This window comes from Dunckerocampus dactyliophorus, chromosome 5 (assembly GCF_027744805.1).
Source record: "Dunckerocampus dactyliophorus isolate RoL2022-P2 chromosome 5, RoL_Ddac_1.1, whole genome shotgun sequence".
In the NCBI taxonomy this organism is placed as follows: Eukaryota; Metazoa; Chordata; class Actinopteri; order Syngnathiformes; family Syngnathidae; genus Dunckerocampus; species Dunckerocampus dactyliophorus.
In genome coordinates, this window is record NC_072823.1 from 16,906,777 (window position 1) to 16,919,562 (window position 12,786).

General features: G+C 40.2%; 1 protein-coding gene across 8 annotated transcripts in view; it reads right to left on the minus strand.

Annotated features, from left to right (window-relative positions):
* LOC129181053 (voltage-dependent calcium channel subunit alpha-2/delta-1) overlaps positions 1–12,786 on the minus strand; it is a 105,574-nt gene that overhangs the window by 6,776 nt on the left and 86,012 nt on the right. For 4 of the 8 annotated variants that reach the window (XM_054775705.1, XM_054775704.1, XM_054775703.1 and 1 more), the window contains 10 exons: positions 12,014–12,081; positions 11,873–11,911; positions 11,707–11,778; positions 9,774–9,926; positions 8,858–8,910; positions 8,079–8,134; positions 7,568–7,697; positions 6,317–6,429; positions 3,696–3,778; positions 3,382–3,464 (listed from right to left, as the gene is read on the minus strand). In XM_054775705.1, the coding sequence (XP_054631680.1) occupies positions 3,382–3,464; positions 3,696–3,778; positions 6,317–6,429; positions 7,568–7,697; positions 8,079–8,134; positions 8,858–8,910; positions 9,774–9,926; positions 11,707–11,778; positions 11,873–11,911; positions 12,014–12,081 (850 nt within the window). Of the gene's footprint in view, positions 1–3,381; positions 3,465–3,695; positions 3,779–6,316; positions 6,430–7,567; positions 7,698–8,078; positions 8,135–8,857; positions 8,911–9,773; positions 9,927–11,706; positions 11,779–11,872; positions 11,912–12,013; positions 12,082–12,786 lie in introns of those variants that run through there. The other 4 variants (XM_054775707.1, XM_054775706.1, XM_054775702.1 and 1 more) reach the window with 2 other exon arrangements.

The window sequence follows — 12,786 nt, forward strand, 5'->3', positions numbered from 1 at the left end:
TTAATACAGTCAGCCCCCACAAACTCACAGATAAGCTCCTCACACTTGGCCTGTCTCCCTCCCTCTGTAACTGGGTGTTTAACTTTCTCACAGGCAGGCCCCAGTCAGTCAGAGTCCACAACCGCACATCCAGCTCAAGAATTGTGAGCACTGGGACCCCACAGGGGTGTGTGCTGAGTCCACTCCTCTACACGCTCTTCACCTACGATTGCGTGGCCTCCCAGAACAACACCAGCATCATTAAATTTGCAGATGACACTACAGTCATCGGACTGATCACTGGTGGTGTTGAAACATCATACAGAAGAGAGGTGGCGGACCTCATAGCTTGGTGTCGTGATAACAATCTCCTTCTCAATACAGATAAGACTAAAGAGATGATCATCGACCCAAGAACAAGGGAAAAGGAGCCGCATAGACCCCTGTTTATTGATGAGACTGAGGTGGAGAGGGTGAAAACCTTCAAGTTCCTTGGCACACACATCAGCGAGGACCTCACCTGGTCTCACAACACCCAACAAATTCTGAAGAAGTCCCAAAGGAGACTGTACTTCCTGAGAAGACTGAGGAAATTTGGCATGTCCACCACAATCCTGAGTTGCTTCTACAGATGCACCATCGAAAGTGTCCTTACCGCCTCCATCACTGTTTGGTACGGTAACTGTACAACACGTGATAGGAAGGCACTCCAGCGGGTGATCAAGACCTCACAGAACATTGTTGGGGCAGCCCTCCCCTCACTGCAAGACATTTATACATCTAGAGTCCTACGCAGAACACACAACCTCATCAAGGACAGCACACATCCACAACACTCATTATTCACACTCCTACCGTCAGGCAGGCGCTACAGGAGTTTGAAGTCCAGGACCACAAGGCTGGCAAACAGCTTTTACCCACAGGCCATCAGGCTCCTCAACGAAGCACTCGCACACGCCGCACGCAACACACGCACACACTCATAGCACTTTATTTATTTATTTATTTGTATTATTTACTTGTATTAATGTCTCTTCTGTTGTTGTTGCTTAATTTATTGGTATATATGTTTATGTGTTTATGTTTCTTATGTTCTTATTCTTTCATTTGTTTTCTTTCTTTTCTTGGGAGAATGAACAGAATAAGATTTTCATTGCATGGTATAACTGCTGTTGTACTATGCACATGACAATAAAACTCTCTTGAATCTTAATTATGTCTACTATAGTGGGTAGTGCAAGTGTAAAGGTGACTATTGGGGTGTTATTTCATGTCTACAGGGCTCTATTAATGTTAAAAACTGTTTTAGAAAGTCATAAACAGGATTTATATGCTCTAACTACGAAACTATTCCATTTATTAATATAACATTGAATCCGATACATTTATTTATCTCGGTCAGGTTTGGAAAGAATAAAGTGCTATAAACGAGGGACGACTGTACTTTTGTGATTTTCATTTTATCCGGAAATGTACCTGTTTGAAATGATAAATTACTTATGTACCTCAATGGTTCTACGATCTCATTAATTACCTTGTTACCGTTTCCATTTCAAACATCAGCTGATGTTTTTGCTTTACTTTTGTCGACAGTATGAATTATTTCCTCTTTTGTCGCACCAGTGAGGAACATGGAGCTGTGTTTCCTGTCTATACCATAATTCCCTTTCTACATGAAGCTCTACGATAAGCACTGTCCATTGAGACAAATGACTAATCAGCAAAAGAAGGGATATCAACCATGGACAAAGGGTTTGCAATTGCTTGTAACAAGAAAAACACATTATATAAGACAGTTATTGTACAAAAAAACTAAAGAAGCAGAGAGTACAAAATGTATTAAAAAAAACAAGTTCGTAAACAACGAGTGTGTATGAAAGAACACTAGAGTTCATTAGTAGACAAGAAAAACAACTCGGGGAATCCTATACAGTATCATTAGAAATGGTTCCAAGAAAGCAGATTACCCTCAATATGTTACAGATGGAAATGCCAAAAATTACAATATGAACAAATTAGCTGAAAGGTACAATAACTACTTTGTAAAAATTGGACCAAATCGCTCTGAAATTGGCTGGCCCGCAACCCGAGTGATAATAAGTGGCATAGGAGATGGATGGATGGATGGACGGAATGGAGTGGAGTGGAGAAAGTGTTCATGTGCTTCATCCACATCATTTTCACTGTACACACCCTCCCAACTTTGTTCTTCCTGATCGTTCTTAAAAGTGTTAATACTTTTCACTGTGTGTAGTACTACATACAGTACTTCATCATGTAATTGGTGGGGGAGTATTTAAATTGTACTGACCCGAACATAAATGTATTTTTTTTTTTAACCTTGAAAAGACATGTTGTCTTATATTTGGGGTGTAAAGACTTATATCTGCAAACCAACAGCTTTTCTTCCTGTCATTCACATACACACCAGTGAACCGGAGAGATTCAGCCGCGACACAGACATCCTCTGGGAAAAAAAGTGTCTTAAATTTTGGGCAAGTTAGCAAAAAACAGAGGAGGAATTATTCTATTTAATTTAGTCTTTGATTTTGCCTTTAAATTTTTTTTTTTTTTTAAATGGTCCTGAAAAAGAAGGGTCATCTTATATTGAGCCTTGTCTTATATTTGTGAAGGTATATCAAGTCAAACTGGGGTTTGTGTACGTAGAAGCATACACCTGCCTGCAACTCTCAGAGGACTGTTTTGAGTGTGTGTGTGGTGGGTGTGTGTGTGTGTGTGTGTTGGGAATATTCAGGAAGGCCAGCAGCAGGCCTTGAAGAGCTTTGGAGCCGCTTGGAATCAAAAGGCAGGAAATCCAAGCAGCACTTCCTCTGTTTACTTTAATAACACAATCTGTCATCCTATGAAGACCTGCACTAAAGGTAACGGCAGAGATGGAAAGACGAGAAAAGGCCACTTCCTACTTCCTCTTGCCAGCATATAAGCTCCCTGAACATAAACACAAACGCACATGAAGAAGTGTCGTGATCTAAGAAGCCTTCACTAAACAATGAAAGGCAGAGTTCACAGAGATACGGGAGACATTTTTTATCCTAAATATTTAGACATCTTATAAATGGTGGTGTGGTAATGAACAATATTTTATGCGCCTTGCTCCTTTTAGTTTCTGATTTATTACAATTTGCACAACACATGAACTGCATCACCCCTTCTTTTTCAGGGGAATCCACATAATGAATTGAATGGTAATGGGTGTGACCAACGCATATGAAATATTGCTTCCTCAAATTACATCATACAGAAAGCTCTTAATACTGTATAGCTGCTGTTGTTTTAGGGGTAGTGTGATGCTCCCATGCAAAATCTATTCAACAGTCACAGGTATTATTTATTAAAATTATTATTAATCTTGGAGTACATAAGTTGTACAGGCACACTAACCCAATAAAACCCATCAGCAGAAACAAGAAGAGGGATGTGTGCCTCAGAGTGGATCCTTTGCTGATTGGACACAAGGGCTCATCCTACCATGACGGACAAGAGAGGCAGCCAGTGGGAGGCAGCAGCAAAGAAAATGAGATGGAGAGCATGCAAAAAATAATGAAACATAATAATGAGGATACAAAAGAGGAATATATGAAATCTCAGACAACAGAATATGTGCCCAAAGGCCAAAATATAAAAAAAATCTGATACTTGTAAAGAATTACGGATATTGTAAATCAATCTTGTCAAGTACTGTGTGGTTGTCTTACATTTTCATTGTTGTCAAAGCACACATCTGGTCCTTTGCGGTATCTTGGATTCTGGGCCAGCTCACATGGATCTGGACCTTCAGCTGAACATGCATTTTCAGGAGAATTTAAGCAACAAGTCGAGCAAAGCAGTGAAGAGCGGCATTCAGTATCACAAAGACCTCCACCAAGGCACAACAATCCACACAAAACACCTTTTATGAAAAAGTCCATATTCCATGAGCCCTGTCAAAGACAACGTTTTATGCTACCAAACAGAAACTATCAGCTGCAATCACAATCACAAACAAGAAGTTAATAGTGCTTTGCCTTGTCAAGTTAAAATATATTTGTAAAACTGAGTCTGAATTCCATAAACGCAATGCCCAGAACATTCAGCAACAATTATTAAAACATTTAGGTGACTGTATGCAGGCTATACATATATTTGAACCTTTATGTATAATTTTGACCCTGTCACAGAAAATCAAAAATGCATGCAAAACTTGTGCATCCAATTCAAATAAATCATTAAGGGCCCCAAATTAATGTGACATTCATATCCATGGTGAGTATATGTAAACTTGTGACCACGGAACACATCTCTTTCCTTTAGTACATATCTGCTAACTAGGTAACTAACACACAAACCAACAAGGTGGGACCAATACCCATGGCCTTCAAACTTAACATTAGACGAGTGATGGTAAACTCGATTCCTTTTTCCTGACTAGAGTTTTTATAGGTCACTTGCTAAAGTGACTCGACTACTCGATTCACTCGAGTTGGGTGTGACAGCACACGTGCAAAAAAAACAAACAAACGGAAACTTCCATGCACACTAAGCAAGCACTAAGCACTGTTGTTTCCCTGAGCAGCTCCTTCAGCACCAGACTGTTACACCCACGGTGTAAGAAGGAGAGGTTCCGCAGGTCCTTCATACCGACCGCTGTCAGGCTCTACAACACCTGCACCACCTGAACCATGTTGTAGACACTATGCTTTCTTTACACTGTTCTCTTTACTTGTCTTGCTGCTGTAACAAGTAAATTTCCCCGCTGTGGGATAAATAAAGTACATACAATACAATACAATACAATACAACCACCTGATTGAAATGGTTGGCTCGTTGCAGTAATAAGTTTGGATGTGGCAGATCTGCCCTTTATGCAAATGCAAGAAAATGGACCAAACTTAATCAGGTGTCATTCTACAAAGTAGGCTGGTTTCACGGCGGGAATGCCACAAAGTCAAACAATTCTGTTTGTAAAATGATGTTATAATGTCTAAATAAAATCGTAAATATTTTTTTCACAGCCTTACCTGTGAAACGTAATCTCGTGAGATCTTTTTTGGACTGTAAACCGGCTGGTACAATTCCATGTCGACATGAATTAGGGATCTTCCCCTTTCTCTCTTGCCACATCCATACATCACCTGAGAAACTCGCACATGTGCGACAAGATCACCTATCCGACTCACCTGAACCCGTTGGCCCAGTACAGAAAAATCGCAACAGGCCACCTACCCAAGTCACTAAACCCATGGGCCGACAGTTTCACGATTCACTTGTCGGGCCCCTTATGTGAGTGTAGTGAGTCGAGGTTGGCAAGTGGCGGTGTTAGCGAACGAGTATTTTGGACGGGAACAGGAAGTGGAAAGGAGAGTTGATTTGAGGCAAGGAGCAGATCTGCTGCTTTTTCCATGGGGTTAATACATTTATACAAGTGCAGTTAGAGTAACCGTTGCACAATTAATGCCATGTTACCTGGTTTCCTTTTTAAATATAGCTAGTAGCAGCAGGGTAAGTGAACGAGTTCACAGAAATAAATACCCACGAGTCCCGGTTGAATAAAAACTCTCAAGTTTTGACTGACCTGGTCAATACTCGACCATCACTACACTGGACAGTATAAAAAAAAAATTAATGTATCATGACGTTCCAAGAAAACACACAAACACAGGTGAACAATACCAGGACGGGTAAGTAAATGATTATCTTGTAAAACACAACACAAAACTGAAAGCATACAAGTGAAACATATGACAGGAGCAAAACACAACACTCACAAGATACCACATCAGGAAACAATAAATCCAACTCGAGGAAATTAAAGCCAAGCCTCAAAAACACTGACAGAAAGTCAACAGTCCTAAACAGGACAAATTGTCCGCCTGTGTTAAACCTTGCAAGGCCCATTACCTTATTAGCGACTAATGGCCCCGTTAGTGACCCCATGGCAAACTCCAGTGATCACACCTTTACTGTTAAACCAACAAGAAACCACATTCAAGCCACATATGCCAAACAGATATCATGACTAAAAGTCACATACAAACGCACAAGTGCACCTCTTGCTTTAACCTTAATTCCACTTGATGGCAGTACGCAGGCCAGAGACAAAGAAATCCAATCTGGTAGTAATGTGAGACCATCTTTCATACGCAGTGCATCTGGTTTACTGTTCACCCGTGAACATTCAGAGGGGACCTGCTGGAAAGTGCTTAGGTGTGTGTCCTTGGATTCGAAGCTTTAAAGCTCTCTTGTCGTAGGGGTGATGGATGGAAGGGCTTGGGAGTGAAAAAAAAAACAAGACTTGTCACTCGAATGTTGACTATTTACGACTTAAGTGAAAGGATACAGGGTTGTTCAGCCTGTCGTAGCGGCCTGGGGTCACAAGACAAACACGTTGCCTTGGCATCAGTGATTAGGAACACCAGGTTGGTGTTGGGCAGCTTCTCTGCACGATACATCCTGTAACGCAAACGTAGACCCACATGTTAATTTTGTATGAACTCATACAATACGTAATACGAGTGGACAGTTGTTTGACTTTCATCTGTCTATCTTCCATCTATCTATCCATCTATATACCCACAGCCACTTCTCATCTACCTACCTCCCCAACAATATAAATACCTACCTACCCACATACTCATCTAACCACCCACCTACATACCCATTTACCTATCTACTCACATATCTATTCATGTATGCATTGATCTATCTACGTACCTAAAATCTATCTACCCAGCCATCTTCCTACCAATCTATCTACCCACCTATCTAAATACGTAACAATCTACCTACCTACCCATCTATCCAACCAAGTACATACCTATCGAGCCATCTAACTATCCATCCATCCTATCTGTTACCAGTTAGGAAAGAGTGTATTAGTTTTCATAACATTCATTATTAATTACGTAGTAAAAACTAAGCCTCTTCAAGTTACGCGTAGACATATTCTATCTACTTTTCTACTAATTCCAGTGATTTACTACTTGAACTCCAATGTAATTCAAGCAGTTCAATTTGATACATACTGCATGGGTCCACACAGGTGTGCATGTGGCCTCTTAAACCCTTGCTTCTCTTATTGGACTTTTTATGGTCGCCATGAGGCTTTGTGTGTGTGCAGTCGTTAACATTGAGAACCAGACATGCGGGACCCATAACATCCAGTAATTACAGCCATATTTAACCCCCAAATTGACACAAAAGGAGGTTAGACCAAAGTAAATGTGCAGTGGCCCTTGAATTGTAGCGAATTTGAAGTGAAGCCGGCGAATGAGGGAAGTAAAGCAGATAAAAGAGCGCTCGTGCCTTCCTCTGCAATTCCTGTCATCGACAGATCAAGGTCAAAATGTGTCAGATTGGAACTTGTAAGAGAACCTGTCTGAGTAGAGGTTGTTCAGGAAGGCAAAACTATTCTTAACCTATCCCCGTGGATCATTAAACACAAGGATGTGCAGGAAGGAGATCTGAGGATGAGCGGCGGGGCATCTTTATAGTGTCATACATTCACACTTAGATGGGGAAGTTGATAGTTTGTGGACCTCATAAAAAATGAACATACACTGACCATACTCACATCAATTAACAGATATACCTTGAACAGTTTCCACAGTCGAGGACTCCAGAGTAGGATCTTTCATCGTTGTCAAAGAAGTACTGCGTTTGCTCTGTGATGCAGCTTTCTTTAAACATGGCATCTGGGATATCCTCATCAGTTGACTCAGCTGGAAGTTTTGCACAAGAAAGTGTTTGCAGTAAAATTTGAGTTTCCACTCCAAAATGGTATTCTTCCCAACTGTGAAGACCACATGGCCGTTGGCTATGGTGACGAGAGACATTTATTCAACAGAAGACCGACAGCAGCGAGAGAACGGGCCGCTGCACTAAAGTGGAGACTGTGGAGTACAATCCTGCACCCATTTTGGAACGCGTCTGTATGCTTGGAACCCAGGTACCAAAATTGTATCTGGTAGTACTGTACCTGGTTTTTCCAATAGAAAAGTGACAATTACCAGTAGAGCCATGTCTAGCCTGAGTAAGTACCGTGGAGTGGAAAAAGACCATACATTAATGAGGAAGTGGCCAAATATGGTTTTACTGCTCACCTGCCTCTAGAAGGTTGGGGAACATGAGGCCATAGAAGAGCTGCTGGAGTATGGACCTATAAAAGAAGACATTAAAAGGGAAATAATTATGTAATTCTAGTTTGACATCACATCATTGCATCTTCTCTTCATTTTCCGGACTATAAGTTGCACCAGCCAAAAATGCACAATGAAGAAGAAAAACATATATAAGTCACACTGGACTATAAGGCGCATTTTTGGTGGAAATTTATTTAATAAAATAATAAAAGACCAAAAACAGACATTTCATCTGGAAAGGAAAGCTATAGTTGTAACAACACAATGGAGAACAACAGGCTAAATAGGCGTCTGTTAACGTAACGTGAATAGGTGGTATGTTAACATATTAACAGTTATTCAGATAAATACCTGTATAGCTCAAACAACATAACATAACTAGTTTACTTGCAGCTTGTAATCTGCAATATATGTTTTTCTTTTTGGGGGCATTTGTGTTCCGTATTTCTCAACTGTCTTTATAAGTTGATGTTTACGTGAGGGATGTCCTGATCGATCTTCAGGATCGGATAATATCGGCTTCCGCTACTGCTCAGAATCACATCTGTACTGTTTTATGGGGTGTAATGTAGCCTATGGACTCCTATTGTACCCTTAATACTGACAGTCTACACTAATCAAGCAAGCTTTGTACCATAAATACATACATAAATACAGTCTCACCTTAGAAATGTTAACATAAAACATAAATCGTTAACACAAAACCAAAACACCAAAGAAATTGTCATTCACACACTCACCAAGCAGCACTGGAGGCCCACCAGCCAACACTAAGCAAGTCTGCTATGGTTGGCTGTAGAAGAAAAGACATATGTCAGACATGAAGTTAAAAGTCTTAAGAATCCTAAAGTTGTACACAGGACTCATATGTCAAAATCCAAACTAGCCCGTATATATCCAGAGGTGGATCCCTGTTGTGACAAGTGTAAGAGGGAGGATGCCACACTTATTCACATGTTCTGGTCTTGTCCTAGTCTGGAGAAGTATTGGAGGGAAGTTTTTCAGACACTTTCTGTGATTATCAATTTACCCTTGCAACCCAACCCTTTAATAGCACTGTTTGGCACCACAGGTGAACCCGACTTGCGTTTGACTCCCACACGACAACGAAGTTTGTCCTTTGCCTCCCTCTTGGCCAGACGGGCAATTCTGTTAAGGTGGAAGGATGCTGCTCCGCCCACCCACGCTCAGTGGCTGAGAGATGTCATGTCTTGTTTAAATTTGGAGAAAATTCATTACTCAATTTGTAATGCCAAAGAAAAATTTCAAAATGTCTGGGGACCTTTCTTAGTATATTTTCACAACTTAAAATTTACCTGAGCTCCCAATAGCTTTCCCTCTCTGGCCTATTTGCTGTCATCTGTTGTTTAATTCACTTGTGCATTTGCTTTGGTTGTTTTGCATTTGGTAGTCCTACCAAACTCGGACCTCTGTCTCTTTGGGCTGTGTGTGGCTTACTTTGTGGGTGTTTTTTGTGTTGGGGTTTGTTATTTTGCTGTTTTTGTTTTCTCTCTCTCTCGTTCTATGCCTAAACTACCAGCAAACATTGTGTGTATTTGTTTTTTACTTTGTCAAAATTCAATAAAAATATTTCTGATAAAAAAAAGTCTTAAGAATCCCCCCTTAAGAATGAAAATGTAATGAGCAGCAACTAACCACATATACAGAGCGAGGTCCTGCTGCAGCCTTGCTGTCTTTCTCCGGGTCACAAACAGACTGGTAGTCGTAGGTCTTGTTGAAGGAGTAAAGAGAGGTGTTGACCAGGTTGATCATCAGCACAGGGTCCACCTCACCAAAAAACTGACCTATCTGGACACAAAAAGGACTCTTAGTTTGGCAAACATTGAAGCTGTCTCATCTTGTGCTGTCTTTGTTACTCCATCATCAGTTCATAAGTAATTTGCATCAGCTTTCTTGGCCAATTTGTATGATTAGACATACTCAGAGAATCCTTTTAAGTAAGCAGCTGTCCACATATCTATTGCTTATGCAATGGAGCGTGTGTAGCGATGTCCTTTTCTGCAATGTCAAATGCAATGAAACATGATTATGTTCCTGAAATGGTCGCAGCCAAACCATTTTTTTTTTTTTTTACTGGAGACCCTGTTAAGGGTGGTGGGAGAATATTACTACCAACAACACAGACCATAACCCAGTGTCAATTTTTAGGAGTCACTGCCTTTTATTTTCTTGTGCTCGTCATAAAAGTACAAGAAAGGACAACCAAAAAATATCTTATCTCAACTCACATAGTCCCGGTATGTATAGCAAAAAAAAGCACAAATGAAATCCTCCATGGTGAGTGATACAGTAACAAATCACACCGCACATGCTGTTTTTTTCACAATGAATACTACAAATGGGACGTAAAAACTGGAAAATGCAGTATGCCCTGTCTTGACTGACATTCATTCACATTCCCAAGACCACTAACATTAGACCTTGGGGACCTGCAGCAGCCTGCAATCAGTATGTCGGTTTGAAAGCCTTACTGTACAGCCACAAGGGATACACTTTAATAAAAGCATCCCTGACTGACAGAACCATAACTTAGATCCCAATGCTAGACTTGATTAGAAGCATGGATGGACCGCTGTCCTACAGGAGCTTGGAAAAGCGCTTAGAACAAGCAGGCCATGCTTGTAACTTAGCCGCGAGTCCTTCACTTGACCTCTATCGGAGACTGGTTCATTTCCCGCGAGAGGCAATGGTCTACTTGCAAAGTTTTTGATTTCACCTTTTTATCTGTTTGGCTACAGATCTTTTACTGTGTAAAATCCACTAATGCATTTATACGCAGATGACCCTGAAACATGTTTTGAAAGACTAAATAAAGCAATAAAAATGCATCAGCTATATAACACAAAGCGATATAAAGTTGCTAATCATTTTCATGGTTAAAATAAGCTTCTATCACGTTTGTAAATAAATGCTTGAAAAAAAAATCATTGTATCATCTGCATACAGTTGTGACATGGACAAAAAATGGAAAATCAATGGGTTGAAGAAGATACATTGTCAATACTGATGAAACAGCTCTCTCTCTCCTCATACGGTTGGGCGCTCGGCTGGAGCTGGAACAACTGGACACACCTGCTCTTAATCAAGGCCGCCTGCTACTTAGGCTGAGTAGAGGCAACTGGGAGACGCCGGTTCCTCACCTTTCACTCCAGTAGCAGACCTAGGCTACAGGTCCTCTGCACTCCTGCCATATCACTCATCGCTCGCAAGTTTCTCCTGCACTACTTGAGCCGGCGTCTCCACATCTGGGTATGGTCCAGTTGTCCCTGCCCTCCTAGCCAGAAGACCTTTTGCATAGTTTAGCTCTTTCCCCGAGGTGTGCAGCTAGCCGCTGCCTCCAGCGCTCTTAGTTATCCCATTTTGTTGCCTACCTCTATGCTTGAACTTGTCACTTGAGGACATTAAAGAACTGTAAATTGCTCCATCTGCCTCTGCATTCTGTGGTCCACTGCACCCACCGTAAAATAAAATGATTTATTTGTTGCTAGAACCACATCTAATATTCAACTTGCAATAAATATTTTTTTACCCAGTGTATTTATTTGAGTACTGTATGTAAGTAACTCACCAGGCTAATGTAATCATCCTGATTGGACATGAGGAGAAACCCACCATCATCTAAGATCACACAGTCGACATGCTGAAATGAAGCAAAAGATTGTGATATGGACATAAAAATAATATAAGGTAGTATTAAATGCATTCTGTCAGACTAGTCAATCATATTGCTGTACCTTGTCATTCCTCATACAGCCACATATCTCATCTTTGCACTAAAAGGAGAACAAAATGTAATAAGACTTCATGAGAATTAATTGGTCATGTCTAAAAGTAAGTAAAACTGTAGAAATACTAGCCTGTGAACCATAACTTACATTCTCTTTAAGTGTGGCGTTCATGAAACTGTTCATCCAGTATGTGACATTGAGTTTCACTCCCACCACTACAAACCAGACCAGAAGCAAGGGTATTACTTTACATTATCATGTTTTTTTTTTACATTTATTTTTTTTAACAAATTAACTCAAAAAATGAAAGGGAAATAAAGAATGTACAAAACCATCAAATGTAATATTACACCCAACCACAAACCCTGGAAGCAAGTTTTCAGACAAATAGAGCACCACAGTACAGTCCGTTAGTAAGTACTGTAGTATTACTTAATGGTAAGTAACACAATTTATTCAATTCTAAAGATTATTTCAGCAAATACAGTGATTGTTCATTGCTAGAATGGAAGTCATTCTGTCATCTGCATACAGTCACATATTAGACATTTAGTTGCTACTGTATATCAATATTAAAATTTGTAATAAGACACATTTTTTTCTATATTAAAAACTACTACTTTTACTACACGGAGGAACAATACAACAATCACATTAAACCCGACAACAAATTATCAATTATACATATCAACAGCAGAAACATGCATGGCAACTACAATAACATCAAGCAATGGTTGAGTCAATTCAATGAACCCTTCAAAGTCATTGCAATCTCAGAAACTTGGATGGAGGCTGAGAAAGGCATGGATTTTGAGCTGGAAGGATATGAAGTGAAATACATCAACAGGAACTACAATAGTGGACGTTTATATAATGATCTACAAACCTCAACTCTACTCTATACATTGTTATACATCCTA